Below are 19,922 nucleotides of genomic sequence, written 5' to 3'. Positions count from 1 at the left end.
ATAGTCCTAAACCACCACTCAGTACTACTGTAAATACACCTTAGAGAGCAAAAATGATTTGGACAATAGAAAAGCCACCTTAACAGAAATAAAAATGTAATGTAGCCACTGACTTCACTCCACCTCAATCCCACTGTAACACTGCCCTAAAATATAGGGCTAATTAACATTCCAGATGCTGTGTTACTCATAATCCCTGTTTCTACTTGCAGTAGCAGCAACTGATATCCCTTAATCTGAAAAAAATTTAGTAAATTCTTAGAAAAATTTCAAGCACCTTAATGCTGGAATTCAGACCAGGATAGTGTCTGTAAACCTGTTTCTATCTCTATGTAGAGCCCTAGAAAATAATTCCAGCTGTAAAGAGGACCCAGAGTCAGAGTAACAAACTGTGCATTTCCTCCCTCCCCTTTCTAGTAAGCTTTTATTCTTTCTGGCCTTTTTTTTTTTAATACATACATATATATATATATACACACACACACAAAAACACAAGGTTTTAATTCCTGGTGAATTTAAACCTTGTTTATCCCCAATCTTTTGAAATATGATTGCAATTATGTAAGAAAAATAGAAAGTTAGTATTTCTACTCTGCTGTTCCCCGCCTATCAGAGGCTTTAAACACGCTTCTTTACTTTTGGTTGCTTGAACAACTTCCTCATGCCATACAGAAGTAGTATTTTGCTTTGGACACTGTGATGGAATGTACTTTTGTTTAACATAATCTTTTGCAGGCTCCAGCTGCATTCTGAGAATTTTTACCAATTTAAGGGAAAAAAGCAGGATTGAAAAGGAAATCTAGGAAAATTCTTTAACTCCTCTAAGATCAATGACACTTTTTATCTGCTGTTATCATTGGTAAACCTCTTTTTCTTGGCCTACTGCTTTACATATTCTTTGGAAGGCAGATGATTTGCAGTATTTCTTAACATATGTCATTAAGACTTAATATTGGTCTTTTGTTTCTTTAGGAAACAAATATGTCTCACTGTGTAAGAGACATATTAATGAATTCTGATGGCATCGTAGGAAGAAAAAAAAAGGCATGGCTTAAGTAAATCACATAAAAAGTTAGAAGTATTTCTATAGTATGGTGATAAATGCACAAGTAATTCAATCTGTACAGAGAAAATTCTGCATTTTACTGTTCAGTAAGCACATCTGCATCCAGAATCTGACTGACCTTCATCCTTAAAACCAAGTATCACTTCAAAATATCAGCTGCAGAAAGAGTTTTAAAAAATATAAAAGTTTCTGGTTGAAATACTTGTCAAAACTGTCTTCAGTTGTAAGGCCAACATGTATGGCAGTCACTATATTAGAGTGATGACATACAGGACAGGGACAGCAGAGTGAGAACACACCTTAAGGTAGAAAAACTCTAAAAAATGTCACTAGCAGTTACTTGCTGTAAAACAGATAGAAGCCACAGTCCCTTAAATTTATAGTATCTGCTTTCCTATGTACATGTAACCTAAATTACAGTATTACTGTAACTGGATATATAGCATTTTGCAGTATGTATCTTTAACGCATCACTCAAGATGGTACACATGTATATAAAAAAACCAGTTAATTTCAAAGTAATCTTAGAAGAATATTGCAAATAATGTTGGATAAATGCATAGAGTTTGAAGGGAAAAATTACTTCACTGGAAAATAAAGTCCCACACATTGAGTTTGGCACTTGTTTGTCACTATGTCACTTTCTTTTTGATCGAAGATAGCTCTTTCTGAATCTCACTGAATTTTGGCCGGTTTTCTGGCTTGTAGTCCCAGCACCTCTGCATTATTTTGTATATTTCTTCAGGACATTTTTGTGGTGCAGACATTCGGTAGCCTAGTACACAAGAAAATGGGGAAAATATTAAGCACTGAAAACCGATATTGCGTATTTGCATATTGACAAATCTAATAAGAAAGAAGCAAAGTTCAAGATCATTGCCTTAAAAAAAAATCTTCAGGGCAATATGAGGAAAGTCTTCAAAATATAACCTATATGTGATAGATAATTATGAAACTAATTAAAGCTCAGGTACCAAGGACATTTCGGTTGTTCATAGTAAGTTGTCAGTATGCTTCTCATCCCTTAGTCAACAACCTGCACAGATTTGTTTCCTGTACCTTAGGAAGTAGCTTCCCTCTGGTTCCCTTTTTCTCCTCTTAGTGAGGAAATCAATAATAAAATGTTTATTATTGATGGGAGTAAATTTCTTAGCTCTATTTGAAAATGGATAAACTTTTATTCTCATGCCTCTTCCCTTTTCTAAGAAGTTCCCTCCCCATTTGCACTTTTGTCGTTTATGTTTCCTTTCTCCTGTTTTCTTCACTTTTTTATCTTCCCAGCATTTAAGACACTTTCTCTTCCCCTTTGCTTAGATAGATAGTGGCCTTCCACACCTCTCTGCTGCCATCAGCTGAGGGAATTCTCTGACTTGGTGATGAGCAGGAAAATGGACAATCAGTTAAGCAAATCAGCAGCTAATCATTCAAAAGTCACAGGCCATTTAAGCATATCATCAATACCCTGGACCAAAGAGATGTACTCACAGCAAGGAAGACAACTTCCCAATGAGTAGGAAGTTGGGAAAAAATGCCAGGAGGACTGTATGGATGAACAAGGAGTTCCTGGACAAATTCAAATACAAAATCAGGTAATGGGAGGAACAGAGAAACACTGTCTGAGGACCCAAGGATGAAGTTAAGAAGGACAAAGCCCACATGGGATTGAATCTGGTCAGGGGTATCAAAGACAACAAGCAGGGTTTCTGTAAGTATGTAGGTGACAAAAGGAAGGCTAGAAAAAAATGTGTGCCTACTGCTGAATGAGGTACAGCATTCAGCAACACAGGACATGGAGAAGGCTGAGACACTGAATGCTTTCCTCACCTCAGTCCTTGCTAGCAAGACCTGCCCTCAGGAATCTCAAGCCCCAGAGACCAGGGTTAAAGGCTGGAGTAAGGAATATGTGGTGGAAGAGGACTTGGTCAGGGAATAATTAGGTAAACTGGCCCTGATGGGATGCACCCATGAGTGCTGAGGTAGCTGGCTGATGTCACTGCAAGGCCACTCCCAACAATCTTTCATCCATCATGGTGACTACTGGGAGAAGTACCTGAAGAGAGGAATAAAGCAAATGTCACTCCTATCTTCAAGAAGGAGAACTTTGGGAACTGCAGGCTTGTCAGCATCACCTTGTTCCCTGGGAAGGTGATGGAGTAGCTAAATGCTTGAAACAATTGCCAGGAATCTGAAGGACAAGAAAGTCATCAGGAGTAGTCAGGCTCGATTCACCAAGAGCAAGTCATACTTGATCAGTTTGAAAAACTTCTACAATGAAATAAGTGGCCTGGTATATGAAGGGAATTCACTAAGGCTTTCAAAACTGTCTCCCATAAAATCCTCACCAAGACACTGTTGAATTATGGGCTAGATGACCAGGAGGTGCAGTGAAAACTGGCTGAACAGTGAGTCCTGAAAGGAGGTGATGAGTGGTACAAAGACTGGTTGGAGGCCAGTAACTAGAGGTGTACCCCCAGAGTCAGGACTGGGTCCAATCCTGTGTCACATCTTCATTAATGATCTGAATGATGAGGCAGGTTTGTACCCACCAAACTGGGAGGTGGGGCTGATACATCAGAGGGTTGTTCTGCCATTCAGAGGGACCTCAACAGGCTGGAGAAAGGGGCTGACTGGAAGTTCAACAACGGGAAGTGCAAAGCCTTGCACCTGGAGAAGAAGAAATCCTAGCACCAATAAATGCTGGGGGCTGTCCAGCTGGAAAGAAACCTGACAGAAAGGGACCTGCAGACCCTGGTGGACACCAAGGGATGAACATGCACCAGCAATGTGCTCCTCCAGCAAAGAATGCCAATGGCATACCGGGCTACATTAGAAGGAATGTGGCAGCAGGCTGAGGGAGATCATCTGTCCCCTCTGTTCAGCACTGGTGGGGCCACACCTGGAGTGCTGGTCCGGGGCTGGGCTTCCCAGAACAGGACAGACATGGACATACTGGGGAGAGTCCCCTGAAGGGTCAACAAAATGACGGAGACACTGGAGCATCTTTCCTATGAGGAAATGCTGAGTGAACTCAAACTGTTCATCCTGGAGAAGAGCAGGCTCAGGGAGATCTCACCAATGTATATAAACACCTGCAGAGAGAGTGCAAAGAGGACAGAGCCACGCTCTTTTCTGTAATGGGACCAGAGGTGATAGACACACACTGAAACACAGGGAATTCCTCCTGAACATCAGGAAACACTTTTGTGAGGGTGATTGACCACTGGCACAGGTTGCTCAGGGAGGTGGCAGCATCTCCATCCCTGGAGATATGCAGAAGCCATCTGGACACGGTTTTTAACTCTTTGTTTTAAATAATTTAACAGCGTTAGTAGCTTAGAGCCTATTTAAAAATTACACAGTGGTACTATGTAGAGCAGGAAGAGTCCTGAAATGTCAATAAAGATAATGAAAATAAATCAAAGTTCTGAAATCCTGCTCATAGTTATTTGCTGTTTTAATCCTGCTCATAGTTATTTGCCTTTTGATTATTTTATAAAAGACAAATGTGGCTTCCAACACTCAAATAGCTTACCATTCTCCACCATAACTGCTCAATCTTTCTATGAACTGCTTTAATACAGAAGAAGGAATGATACAGGTTTTTTCTGGCAGTTTAGAATATTTATACATGCATGAGCATAATCTTAATTCATTCTGGTCAAGCCTCTGCTTTGCACAGTAGTAAATAGTTCTTCTCCATCTTACCTGTTGATTCTGCAACAATGAAAGTCAGCATGCTGTAAGTCTGCCATCCTTTAAGTTACTGGTCAGTATATTCCTTTTATCAAAAGGCCAATATAGCACTCGATTCCTCCCAGAGAGCTACATTCAGCAATTTAGAAACCCTCATATTATTTTTTATGAAGTTGTTACACAACTTGTATGTTATTTCTTTGCTGTTTTATACTGTATGCACTATATCCTTATGGATCTATACAGCATTTCTTTCACTCCCTATGAATATTTACCTTTCTCAACTTGTTCTCGTGCTTGTTGATTGGTCATTCCAGGGTATGGACATACTCCTAAACTGAATGTCTCCCACAAAAGGATTCCAAAGCTCCATACATCACTCTCAGATGTGTATCTCCCTAAGAAAAGGAAAGCAAACTCTCAGCTTAACATGCAGAGAAATTAACATTTCAGATAATTATGGCCCAAAATTTTCTGTAGAGGTAAAGTGTTACATTGGCAAGCTTCAAGCATAACAAAGCTGTAACTAGTAATATACATTCTGCAGACAACACAGTCTTCAGTATCACATTATCAAACAAATTATCTTAAAGACAAAACCTAGGAATAATATAAGCTAACTTAAAGTTCTACTATGTAATAGACCTTAGCATGTCAGTTATTTTCATGCAAGTTAAGAGTTTGTTTCCTCCTTAATGTACAAAAATTTCTTTTAATATAAAACAATAGAAAAATGTTAGGTTTTTCTCCCCTTGTTTATGATCACTTTTAATTAAAAAAATGATTTAAAAAAATTACCTTTCCCAGTTCTTTAATTTCACATAGCAATGAGTATTCTCAGAGGAGCTACCACCAACACAGTTTGTAAGCACAAGGAAGGCCTGGTTCTCATGCTCTGAGAAACTGATCTCTGAAAATGAAAGTATGGCTGGATCCTGAAGAACTGATGCACCCAATCACTTAAAGGAAAAAAAAAGTGGCCTGCTGGTTCCATTACCTTCAACTATGCCTCCGAGATAACAAAACAGATAATTGATAGATAATTGAATTCCAAGCCTCCTTATGGAATGACAGCTTTCTATTATAGCAAAAGGAGAGATCTTGAAGCAGATCTTTCTGTTGTCCCTGATGGATTCACATTAAGAAGGATGGATTCACATCAGAAAGTTAAGGCTCCTAGCCTTTTGCAGCAGGATCAGGGAAAATGTTATCTTAAAAATCCATTTTCAACATTACTTTCAACACTTTTCATGACTATTCTTTGTTCCATACTATTACTTTGTATATATGTGCCTTTATTCTTTAAAAATACCTGCTTGTATTGTTTGTTTATCTCTAATCGTCCAACAACCCAACTAAACTACTTCTGACTAGAAAAAAAGGGAAAATACATGTAAATTACAGTGACTGTTGATTACAGTGATAACTGTTCTGACGTCAGAAAATTCAGTTTACTATTAAGACTAAATATCACTTCCAGCTGTGCCATGTTGGCCTGTGTGCATAACAGATGCCAATTATAGACATTCACTATGCTCTTTGTACTAAGATTAGTTTTCTTGTCTATGTATCAACTTCCCACAGTTTGGCATTCAGTAATCTAACAATTTTCATTGACAACATTCAGCAGATACAAGATAGGTGATTAGGGTGTTTTTTAAAAGAACATACAAGTTCTGCACAGTTAATTACACTTTCCACTATTACATTATCTGGGAAAAAAAAAGAAAGGCCTGTTCAGAAAAAACAAACAAACAAACCCATCACACATTAATATTAACATCACAACAGCTGCAAGTAATGGAAATAACATAGCTCCAAGCAAAAATAATGGTATGGAATGGCACTGAACAGCACCCACTGAACCAAAGGTTCCATCTCTCGAAAACTCCAACAGCATTGGAACTTTGCTTACGACATCTGACACAATGCCCTAACCACTCCATTTGCCCTAATCTGGTTTCTAGACTTCACAACTTGTGTTTTTTCTTAATTTAAAACCTTTTAGTGACTGCTTTTAATTTGTAATATACATTGAATTGATCAGTGACTTAAAAACAAAAATAACTTTTTTGCAGTCTTGAGCACTTTAGCATTCGAGTAATGGTTATATGGCCCTATTCCTCATTTTCTTCCAACTCTTAAATCCTGACATTAAGGACAGACACATCCAGTGGTTGCCAACTGGTTTTGAAATACTGCAGATTCAGTTCTATTCTGATATCTTAAATACTTTCAATCTTACCTACACAAATCAATGCAATTCTTACAACCATATTATTAGGTTGGAAAATAGTAAAACACAATTCCATTAGTTTTATTCACATCTTTCCCAGAAACCTTTTATGACATTTTGAAAGTTGAATATTACACTACTGAACACATTAACAGATGTTTGAGAAGGCTTATTTTCCAAGCACTACAGAAAATTACTTATAGTTGCTTGAATATGTATGCCTTTTAGGAAACATGAAATAAGTATGAAAGATAGGTTTCCATAACATGTGAAATATACTGTATGCATTTCTGAAACAACAAAAATAAAAATCCAAATCACCTTTCATAGTTGATCAAACATCCAAAAAAGTGTTTCACCAGTGAATGTTAGCAACACTAAGACCTCTCAGAATAATTGGTAATACAGGATCAATTACTGTAACTAAGTTTATTATTATACTGAACTAAGTTTATTATTAGGCTTTCAAAGGGATGATCTGCTTTATTGTGTTATGTCGTCATTAACTGCTGCAAAAGTGTTAATGAGAGGAAGCATTTTGCTATCAATCATAATTCACAAACTTATTATTTCCAACGCATGATTTCTGAAAAAGGGCTTTAAGAGATGGCAGAAATATTTATAGACACTTCAAATGAAAAATTTAAAAATATTTTTTCTAAGTAGTCAACTAAAGAATTGGTTGAGAGAAGTACATTCAGAACATGCCATCATTTATTTTAATGTGTTGCTTCTTCACAGCCCACTTTACCTACAAGAACTTGTTCTTCTAGATTACGCAAGATAAAAAGCTAAATACAGTAGCTTCTCTTTCTGTTTGGGAACTATTACCCATGTAGTATGGACATTTCACTTAGTAAGAAATAATGGATTTTTACACCCAAGATAACAGCCCAGCAATACACAAAAATGCAGGTAAAGAAAAGCTGCAGTTAAAAAAAAATACAAATCAGTGACTGTCCTTTTCACCAATGCAATGAATTATCTAACACAGTGTTTTAGTACATTAACACTTTCTACCATTTTCAGTGAGGTGCTAGAACACTCACTGCCATAAATATGCAGAACTTCCCATTCGTTTTGCTAATGATCATGATTTAGATGACTGATGAATCTGTCTATAGAATGAGTCAGCAACATAACCAAACCACTATGCTATTGCTGCATAACAGCAATTCTGATGTTGCTGCCTTATTTTTCTTGAAGGCAAACCACTGTTTCTTACATAAATAAGACCGAAAAATTTAAATTGTTTTAAACATCATTAATTTTGAACTGGGGACTAGGAATATATACATATATACTCAAAATATTGCCCATGGTGTGGTCCTGGTGCTCCTTACTCTACATTGGATTTTATTTTTCTTTTGCAAGAAGATACAGGTATATCCTTACCATAGTTCAGAGCTTCTGGAGCAGTCCACTTGATAGGAATCTGCTTTAGGCCTGATGATGAGTACACACCATCATCCTCCTGCCGGGACATTCCAAAATCACTTATTTTCAAGATGTTGCTTTCACCTACCAAGCAGTTCCTTGCAGCCAGGTCTCTGAGTTAGAAAAAGAAATAAACACCCACATTTTTACATGTTTGAAAGTACTTGAAGTAATTTAAAATGGCTGAGCCCCTCAGCCAGGATGGTGGCACTTCTCCAAAACCTTATTTACAACGGGGTAAAAACCACTTCACAGCAGTTGTGGAAAACTGCTGAGGAGTGATGGAGGGGGAAAAAAGTGAGAAATAATCTGTGAACACCAAGGTCACTGAAGAAGTGGGGGCAGACACTCCTGGTGCCTCAACAGAGATTCCTCTGCAGTCCATAGAGAGGACCCAGAATGGAGCAGGGGAAGAGTATGAGTGGGAAGAAGGATAGAGGTGCACTTATGGACTGACTATAATCTCCATTCCCCATCCACCCCTCAGGGGAGGAGGTGGAGGATTCCAGAATGAAGGAGTGCCTCAGAAGAACGGAAGGGTGTGTGGGGGAAAGTATTTCAGTTTTTGTCTTTATTTCTCACTATCCAGCTCTATCACAATTTGTAATATATTAAATTTATGTTACCCAAATTCAATCTGCTTTGCTGTGATGGTAATTAGTAGGTGATTTCCCTGTCTTTATCTTGACCTAGAGCTTTTTTGTCTTATTTACTCCACTGTCCTGTTGAGGAGGGGGAGTGAGAAAACAGCTGGATGTGTGTCTGGCAGCCAGTCAAAGTCAACTCACCATAACTGCTCTTTGTGGGCAAGAAATAAACCCGCAGATTAACAAATCAGACCTTATGCAAATGAAACAAGAGTTGAAGAAGCATCCTTAAATGTGTTCCAATACTTACAAAAGACAGTGAGAAAACAAGGAAATGGCTCCATCTTCTCTCTGCCCATCTTATCTTAGCATTAGAGTTTCCATCAAAAAAAAAAAAGCTACTCAGCATAGGAAAAGGAATTTTGGCTCAGTGATGCATGAGAAGCTTTGAAAATCAAAAGCCTTCCTTTCTGTCTCTTCATCTCAAACTCGTTTTTTTAGTTTAAGAGACAGAATGTCATAATACCTGATAAAAGACCTACTGTGGTTTTTCCACATGCATTATAAACATACTAAATGCAAAATATTTTTAAACTAAATTTATTGTGTTTGTTTTCAGCTTAAATAGCTAATATGCTCACAAATGGCTTCTCTTATGTGAATATTCCAGAAAAACTACATTAAGTTTAATGTTTTGGACTGTAGCTGTAGCAGAGTTTTGAAGTGAATCCCCTGAGCAGTTAATGCACATGCCCTGGTTTTTGAAGAATGACTTTGGTGCATGCAAACTTCATTGTTCTTGGAAGAAACTAACTTAGAATTCTGGTCATTATGTGTACAGAATTTGCTTCTATGGTTAATGCAGAAGGAAATGTCTGAACCAATGACAGACAGCTTCAAACACTATCCACGGTGGGGACATTAACGACAAAGGACTGAACTATCTTTAGTCTAAAGTAAAAGCCTTGAGCCATACGTAAGGATGCTAAACTTCGTACATCTCTTTTGATCAGCTCATCCATACTGGACTACATTATGAGACATGAAGACAGAGCCTGTGTATGAGCCTAAATACTATAACTTGATTTAAGAATTTCAGCATATTTATCTCACACAGCTTTTCTGCCACTAAGGACATTTATGGCACTTGAGCTTGATGTTACAGTGATATAAATGAAGTTATTCTTGCAGTTTGAGAATATGGACCACTCAAAACCATAGTGCATAAATATGCACTATGTTACATAGTTTGGTATATGGTATGCTACAGAGTTAGCATGTGGTATTGTTATATATAGCTATATTGATTAAAGTAAGAGAGCTGCAAAACAAAATCAAATTCTTATTGCTTATACTCAAGTGTGTAAAAAGTATCACCATGAAACTTCAAGAATTTATGGTTTAGGTTCCAATCATAGTTCAGTAATTAGTTTTTTTATCGTTTTACTCAATATAGTCTAGATTTCGCAACTGATGCACATAAGCAATAGAAAAAGTAATGAGGTCGTATCTCAGAGAAAATTTACAGTTAATTGAAACCACTACTACATCTTCCTACCTGGAGTCTGACCTAGTATTTAAACATGTTCTGAGTCAGATTAAGGAAAATCTATATACAGAGCTGCCTTAGATTTATGCCTCATGCATAAGTCTGATTATTAGGGAATGTATCATAAATAGTGCACAGTATGATGCTTCTAAATAAAGATTATGCTCAGTTTGCATAATTTTCATCTGTTTCGTATGCGAGCTTTCTTTTATATTCAGAATCATCTAGAGAAAAAGTTTTTCATCCTTCAAATTTACAAAAACACTTGCATGAATATCAACTGGTGTCTGTGGGAGTTAGTAAAGTACGTGACACTACATTCAGGATGTACATAAATTAACACTAGATCTTTCAAAAGACCACGGACACATTAAGTTTTTGCTTCATGAAACAGTGTTTTTCAAGCTGTCAATTAGCTGGCAGCGGGTTGCACAATTATACTATTCAAGCTGCCACGCTGCACACAAGTGCCAAGGGAGGAATCATGAGCCAGTGGTCAGCTAATGGTCCACAACTTGTGCTGATGGACATAACTATCACCTCCACCATAAATTGTATCAGATAGAGAAGCATTTTCATTGCCACCTTCCTTGAATATAAGCAAAATCTTACAAAATAGTGAGTTCCAAGCTATTAAAAATAAGATAAAAAAGGATACATTACTAAACTTAACTTAGTAATAAAGCTACAAATAGCAAATGAAATGTAGTAGTGCTCATTATGAGTCTCACAGTATTAATAACTTTTTCTGCTTTTAGCTAAAACTGTTACATTTTTGAAGTTATAAATAAAAGTAATACATATATTACTTTTAATACATCATTTGTAAATAAAGTCTTTTAAGCCCTTAATATGTTCACTTCTGACATAAGCAAATTTGCCTTTTTCCCATCTTCATGAGTACAGTAGGTTCTTTCTCTCACTTATTTAGACAATACTTTAGATGTGATACTTTCATTCCTCAGGTATACAAATGTCCTGAAAGACTGTCTTGTTAGCATTTCTGCTGTCATTTTACATCTGTTTGACATCCTCAGGATTTGTTGCTGAATTTTACAGATATATATCTATTTGCATGCTTAAAAGTATTTTTAAAAACATTGTTACACTGAGAACTACAGCTACATCAAGTTTTGGGGCTTTTTTTTGTACTATTCTAAAGGTTTGGTTAAGATTTTGCTGTATTTTTCAATCAAATTCTTGACTGTTTCTCATCATGTTTGACAGCTTCCTTTAAAAGGATGTTCATATTTTTCAGTCTAGAAACAAGAGAAAAATATAAAAGATGCTTTTAGTCATTATTACAGAATTTATAGTCAGAATATGAAAAAAAAAATTGCATCAGCAATTATGACATCCATTGATTTAAAATAATAAATTACAGTTTTAATTTTCTTCCAGTTTCCATGATTCTAATTAATTTCTATTGGCTACAAATAAAAGGAAGTAGTTCTAGTATAATATTTTTAAGGGGCATATAAAAACCCTTTACTTCTTAACCTTTCATATGAAATACACACAACAAGAGCTTCATTCCATATGTGTGATAAGCAACAGGAATGAGGGAAAACAAGAAAATGTAAATAACAGGGCTGATGACCAAAACCAATATTAAATCAATATTAAAGATAACATCAATATTAAATACTTATAGTAAATTAGGACTCTTTCTACATGGACATTAAAAACCAAACCAAAACAATAAAACCCCCCACCAAAATCAACTATGTTCTATTTGTATTCTTTCCCCTGAAAAATAAGTGTCTTCCTTCTCCCTAAGGTCAACATCCTGAAGTACAGATATAATTGCATGAAATTAGGTGTCTCTGTTTGGAGCATTCTTTTTCTTGTACAGCATTTGCTACTTACTGCAGTAATTCCAAAATATCAGTATTTCTCTTTAACACAGAACACAGGCAAATATTCTCTATTTACAATGTTAAAGCTCTACAAATTGGGCACAAATTACAACAAGGTTCTGTAGAATAAGTTCCTTAGTAAAAGAAAAGCTGACTCACTATTTAATACTAAGATTATGTAAGTTCCTAGTGCTATTAGAAAAGAAGTGCCTTCCTCTCAACTCCTAACAAATAAAAATTAGTGTGTAATTTGGAAATTCTATTTTTAAGCACTGCAGTGCAGTCCCTGTCAACACAAACAGAACATCTACTAGAATCATTAATATGGGTTGAATATGCTCAAACTGCAAGAGGTAGCTCACAGAACTCTGCTATTTGCTATTGAATTTTTGCTAAAAATTCAATAGTCACTTAAAGAGGAATTAGAGGAAATTTCTCTATGCTGGGAGTTGTTGCCACCTGGATTTATGTCTGTCAGTAAAGATGTAAACCTACTAAACTTTAAGAACACATTTATACCCTTTCCCCATTCTCCTTCCACCACCCCAAAAGAACTACAGAGCAAGTAGTATGCAGTATTTCAATGGAATTCCATCAGTTAAAGAAAATGAAAACAAGAGAGTAAACTCCTCATTACTAAACCAGCAGCACAGACTGCCTCACTAAACTAATTAGCTATTTTATATCCATTTGTGGATCATGCCACTAAAATACTCCTAGGTGATAAAAGCAAGTAATTAGTAAACAGGATCAGTTTATCTCCTCTGCACATTAAATTCAATGAAAATGTCTATTACCTAAACAACAAAAAAGGGGGCGGGAAATGAAACTAGAAGTGAACTCACTGGGGTTTTTGTGGACTGTAAGACACTACCTCACCTTCTAACACCTGAGGTAATTTCCACTGGTGTCTAAGTCAAAACACACCTATTTCAGAACTTCCTTAATATGTACATGCTGCTACTTTTGCTATATGTTGAGAGCATAGCAAATAGCATGTGCCTAGTAACAGGCTGGGAAAATATTAGAGGTTCAGAAGCACATCCTTCCAAGCATCCTATATTGTCTTCCCCCTTTATACTCTGTTTAAATTATTTCTTCACATTATTTTAGCGATCACATTATGAATACCAATGGAGCAATATTAACTACAATGCTAATAATTTCTCTCAGTTCCTCATATAATTCAAGTCCATTTTTATCTTCATAGATGAACAGTGCTAGGAAAACAGAGAAAGTCCCAGTTAGATGCATTAGTGATTTCTCAATAATGTCAGGTGCTCTGCTTGCTATTCAGAGTTTTGGATATCGCTCAGTTCTTCTCAACCATAAAATGAGTAACTTTTCCCACCTCACAGCATTAGTGACATGCAATTACTACTTCTAAAGCACTTTGCAGTTTTCAGATGAAGGACTTGAAAAATCTTGCAAAAAGGACTCAAAAGAAAAAAAGTAACAAAACAACCCTCTCAAAACTGTATTCAGGAGCTGAACTCAATTGTAAACTTATTGTCTGCCACCCACATATGGCTCAAGGGACTATGCAAATCTACTGACACATTAGAAAACTTTTAAGTTTTATTCTGGTAAGCTACTATGTGTCCTCCATTTTCCTAGTAGGGCAAGGTTTCTGTACCCGCTATTTTAAAAGTGATAAAGATGGGCATAGTACACAATGAGAAGTTTCTGAGGAGAATCAAAGCAATAGACTGTGAAGATGGAAATGAAGCAATAAATTGCTATATCATCTATTCCTCCTCTCTTTTTCCTATTTCTGAGGTTGTCTTCCTGGAACAGAAACATTCCTATCAGCAGCATCTAAATGTTTTTTATCTGCATTGTTTCTCAACTGTTTTAGAACCAAACAGTTATTGCCTGTATATTTCAGAACAATTATTCTGATGAAAACAGCATCATACTCATTTCAGCCTATAGTAGTCTTTGCATTCATATCCCTGTAGATTTTTATAACCGATTTTTCTTGTGCACTGTTGATTACATGTAATGTGTTGAACAAAATGGCTAATTTTTCCCCCCCTTGTGCTATATCTTGAAATAAAAGTTTGCAATTAAATTTCTTTTGTGTGGTTATTTATTTCTTTTGTTTGGTAGGAAAACTTACCTTATGTTTGTCCAACGTGAATAACTTAACAGAAGACATTATTACTCCCTGTAATTTTATAGTATTATTATTCAACATTCTGTATGTAGGTGTCTATTTCCTTTCTAAAGTTACAGGAATCAAAGACTTACATACATACATAATATAGCCATGAGAAGGCCCTTCACAAGTGAAGTTTGTACAACTGCTCAGTAACCTATCCTGCCTCCTCATAAAATAAAGGTTTAGACCACAAGAGTGACCTTTAGGAAAAAAAAAATTAGAAAAAGCAATCCTAGTGATGGTCTTAATGAAAACTAATGGTCTGGATAGTCATCAGACTGGAAAACTGGTAACTTTATGGAAATCCTACAGTATTAGGAACACTGGAAAATGAAAACCACCTTCTGGAAATCCTTATGATAGGACAGTCAGAGGAATAACACCATCACTGGGTTCCATGCAACCACTCCTATGCTCTTGGTTTTTGATAGAATCGTTACAGAACATAGTAAGGACAAATACGGATACATTTATGAAACACATGAGATTTCTAATAGTCCTTACAAACCTATTTAATATTAATTGAATTATAGGGGAAATTAAGTGTCCAAAAAGTATTTATCCTAAATGGATAATGAACAAAGATGTACCAGATAAGTTTACACTTTGTCCTTGAGAAATTTACAGTGGATTTACATCACAATCACAATGTTGTCCATTTCCATAATCAGTCATACAAGTTGAATGCACTACTCATAGTAAGACAAATACCATTTTCAAGCAAAACTTTCCACTTTATCAATCACAGAAGCAACGGTAGAGTACATAATTGGGATAAAACGTGTATTTTTTGTGATATTATCATGGGTTTATTAAAACTGTGCGGTAACACAAAACTCGTTACAATTACTCTCCCTGTCCTTTTATACAAGGAGGATGACTCAATTTAGTTCCTAATTCTGAATTTAGTTCTGAATTAATCTGTTTCTTATTCTATTCTATAGTATAATGTCAAAATATCACTGATTTCTCTGTTCAGTGGTATTACATATCTGTTTACCTTGTTTACAAAGCTTGGCAACATCTGAAGAGGTAGACTAGACATGGTCAGAGATCATATTCACTTGTCCATTATACATCAGTGATAGGAAAGCTTGCAGGCTGGATTTAAAGAAAATGTCTGGAGTAGCTTCTATTGCTAACTTTCTGATGATGTTTTTTAGAAAATAAATTTGTCATTCTATTAAACAAAGTGATTTTCTAATGTTAATATTATAAGGTAGTAAGTTTAAAAAACAGTTGAAGAACTAAAATGTAAAGCTGAGCACGAAGAATTGAAAAACTCTGCAAGTGTCCAAGAAACCAAGAAATTCAAAAGCATAATTAGAAAACGGGTTAGTTTTTCACCACCTTTTTCACTAGAATAAAATAAGTTGACATAATAATATTGCAGGATTTTGCAGGTCCTAGTGAAAAAGGAAGTATTTTAAAGTCTGTCTTCTCAGGTTAGTTTTACACCACTGGTATATATCAAAGTTCATGCAGGCAGCAACTTTACCCACTACTGTTGTTTCAAGAGCTAGGACCAGCAATGTTTTATTCTGGAATAATTTAAGTTATCTCTACACGCATTTCTATCACTTATATTTACTTCTGCTCCTACCAGCACAGGCATAGATTAATATTTCAAAAGTAATAGATAAGCATGGACTAAAGTTCATGATTTTTTAGTAGATAAAAGTATTTTATATGGACTAGACCCCAAGACACTTTATTGATGAAGGTAAAATATGTAAAGCCAATAATCAGGTCACAAAGAAATGAGATATCCAGCATAATTAAGGTATAACAGACTACATATTTATGAAAATAATACACAAGGAATAAGAAAGAAAGCATATAAATTAGGTCTGATTACAACTCAAAAGGAAAAAACAGAGCAGAGAAGCAGCAGAACCAAGTAGTGCTAGAAAAAAGGGTATTTTATGGTGCAGTCATAAAATTTGGGGCTAGAATATGAAAAAAATAAACTTCTTGATTTTTTTAAGAGACAGTCATATGGAAAGCAATATTGAAGAGAGATCAATCAACCACAATTTAAAGCAATTATTCCACTAGAATGTTTCTTACTTACAGAGGCAAAAATTTAAATGAATAGCACAGGTAGTATATGCCAGCTAAGCATTCTTAGCAATGGACACCATTGACAGATTTACAGTAATAGTCCACTAATTTATAATTTTCTAATCAGAGAAAAAATGTAATTTGCACCTTACAATATCTTTTCTACTTATAATCAAAGATTACCAACAAATGTTTAATGGCACATTAAGATATTTTAGTATTTTAAAAATAGTCAGTTTTGTAACTGTCATAAAATAACCTAACACAAAGATGGATGAAAATGAAGCTGAATAATAATTTACTAATTTTCCTACACAGTTGTGTAAGATTTGCAGTTAGCTTACAGAAATATGTAAGAAATTTCATGTGGCTAATACATTGTAGAGAATTACCCACAGAAACTGGAAGGAATAAAATTACATTAATTTTCTGTAAATTAACAAGCTAGGAAATAAATTGAACCACTGTCCTGCTTTTTGTTGCTATTATTTAAAATCCACAATGCATTTCCTACCTAAAAATAAAACATAAATGTGGAAGAAAAAAACATGGCATTTTTTTCTTCACAGAAGAAAGAAGAAAGTGATGGAATGTTGATGCAATTTTAGTGAGTACCTGAAGTAGGAAACGTGGAAGAAACAAAAGCTGACAATGTGCTGATTAAGGATCATGATTACGTCTCACATTGATAACAGGAGATGGGACAGGACTGCCATAGTTTCTGGAAACTGGATGAACTCACATGTATGTGCACATTTTTCATGGTAAGATTTCACAGCTGGGATGAGTCAAGGCATAGATAATAAGTCCAGGGGCTCAGAGTGCAGCACCTACTGAACTCTATCCTTTTTGTTCTACTAAAATTTCATGTCATCTCATGAAGTCATCTGTTACAATATAAAATCCTGACTTCTATATTTAGCAGTAGCCACTCTGTCTCCAGTTGCTGTCTGTTGAATCATGTTCACTCATGTACAGTGTTGATTGCCTATGGATCTGGAGGGCTCCACTTCCTACAGGGATTCGAAGTTTGTTGGAGGTGAAGGAAACACTTTTCTGTGCTTAATCTAAAGACAGGAATAGAATGAACTACTAGAAAACTATTGCAAAGCCATGGATTTACTACCTGGCTATTATTCTGAAATATTTCCCCACACAAAACCATTCTGCCATTACACTGTGGGTACACAGGATCCTCTTTGCCTTTTAATGTATTACATTCATTTTAGCATTTGCTGTGGGCAAAGGTCATGAAATAACCAAAGTTCAGCTAGTCATCTGCTAAACTTCTAAATCTTCCTATTTAAAGAGATTATGGGTAAACAATTTTAAAAGAGGAGGTGTTATAATACATGGCAACAAACTGAAGTTTCTGTTTTCATTTAGCAGCTTTGTTAATGATCTGAAGGAAAAGTCAAACAAGAATTTAATTAGATTTCCAGATCATATCAAATTAGGAGCAGCTGCAAGGGCAAATAAATAGAAAGAAAGAAGGAGAGGAGAGAAGGAGAAAAGGAGAGAAGGAGGAAGACAGGAAAAGAGAAGGAAGGAGAGGAAGGGGGGGACAGAGGAGAAAAGAGAAGGAGGAAGAGTGAGAGGGAGGGAGGAGAAATGTCTGTTGGAAAACACAAGGTTAGACTTAACCTGTAAAACAGGAATTACTATATTTTGAAGAATTAAGCCTACATACAGACATTCAGTGAAATACAAATACTACCAGGCAATCATGTAGAAAGAAAAGAGAACCAAAGCAGGTATTAAATACAAGTAATGGAATTAAATTGAGCATAGGAAAATAAAAGCTCATTATCTACTAGAGATTGTAAGAAAGCTGTCTAGGAAAATTAAGAAATTATATTTTATTAATGAAATTACCAGTCAAAGAGATGTACAGACCAATGTCTGCTTCAAAGAGATGGATTAAGTAAGCTAATGCAATTTTTTATTGCCTTAAAATAAACATGAGAATTGTCAGATGCCTTGGATACCATAAGGCATATAGTACAAGAACAAAAAGGTAGTGGTCAAAGTAGGAAATTAGTGCATTTGTTCATTTTATCATATATGAAAAGATGACTTTTTCAACCAGTCACATACATGCAAACTCCATCTCTTAAAAAAAGTTTGCAATATGTACTTTTCTTTCCACTTATAACATGAATTCCAAGTAGCTTAAAGCAAAATAGCTTTACAGATTTGTTTTTGCTGTACATGTATTTCAGTTTCAAGTAGAATGCATAGAATTAGGTATAGGCAAATTAGGGATGACATTTTTATTTCATGTAATAAAATAAATCAGATAACTCCTTGCTAGCTGCTAATTAAGTTATAACTGAAGAGCATAATTTAAAAAATATTTTAAAAAATATTTAATAATTAGGGAAACAACAAAATTTCAAATGCAATTCATGACACAAACTGCTCATTTCAGCATAGAAAAGTGCTGCAGATGTTGCCAGCTGGGTGAAGATTGGCTCCCACAATGTCAGACTGAAATAGTTGGTACTGAGTCTCCTCAGATTTCCATTACATGCAAGTTACAGAGATTTACTTGTGCTTAGATGTAGGCTGGTTTCACATGTCAAACATGGTCCCACACTGTCTGCAGCAAAACTATCATACAAATTTTGGCTTCCTCAGCTGCAGGCTTCCTTAGGGAGCACCATTTTGTCCTCGTTCCTACCCCATGCTCATGTGAGCAGCACATCAGTGGCACATCAGAGTCCAGCTCCAGGTTTACAAAACATGTACCTCAAGGGGCTCAGAACATCAGTAGAGGTGAACTGTGCAGTTTTAAAGAACAGGTTAAAACCACCAGAAAGAAACACTGGCTCGCTGTCAAGTCTAAAAGATTACCAAGCACTGTGCAAGTTGCTATAAAATACTTCTCAAAAAGGAATTGAAACACTTCACTTTAAGTAGCTCCTTGATAGTTAAAAGAAGCAAACACTGCCAGCTTAAGGAAAAAATATGTCTTTATATTTGACATAGAAAAGGTCTTCCATAACTTTTACAGTCTTCTAAGAGTTTTGTCTGCTTGACTCTCTCTGTAGGTTATAATGGTCTCTTGTGGTTTGAGAGATAGTTATTTACTTACAAACTTATAAACAACTCCGTTGCATGCGGCGCGGGGGCTGCCGGGGTCCCCGGACCTTGCTGCTCTCAGTGAAGTTCACCTTCCCGAGAAAGGCAGCCTCAGAGAACATGGTGCTGGTTACACACTCTTTTGGTCAGGTAAGCCCAGAACAGAAAAACATCTCTCAGGAG

At 35.8% G+C, this 19,922-nt stretch overlaps 1 protein-coding gene across 1 annotated transcript in view; it reads right to left on the bottom strand.

Annotated features, from left to right (window-relative positions):
- Nucleotides 1–455: 455 nt before the first annotated feature.
- The window catches only part of FER (FER tyrosine kinase), a 150,073-nt gene continuing 130,606 nt past the window's right edge, over nt 456–19,922 (bottom strand). Inside the window, exons 18-20 of the mRNA XM_018072865.2 lie at nt 8,391–8,545; nt 5,035–5,157; nt 456–1,841 (exon numbers count right to left, since the gene is read on the bottom strand). Coding sequence (XP_017928354.1) covers nt 1,699–1,841; nt 5,035–5,157; nt 8,391–8,545 — 421 coding nt within the window. The 3' untranslated portion in view covers nt 456–1,698. The remainder of the gene's footprint in view (nt 1,842–5,034; nt 5,158–8,390; nt 8,546–19,922) is intronic.

The sequence above is a fragment of the Manacus vitellinus genome, unplaced genomic scaffold, assembly GCF_001715985.3.
Source record: "Manacus vitellinus isolate BGI_N305 unplaced genomic scaffold, ASM171598v3 scaffold_23_pilon, whole genome shotgun sequence".
Taxonomy (NCBI): Eukaryota; Metazoa; Chordata; class Aves; order Passeriformes; family Pipridae; genus Manacus; species Manacus vitellinus.
The sequence above is the reverse complement of the archived record's forward strand: the minus strand, read 5'-3'. Positions and strand labels throughout refer to the sequence as shown.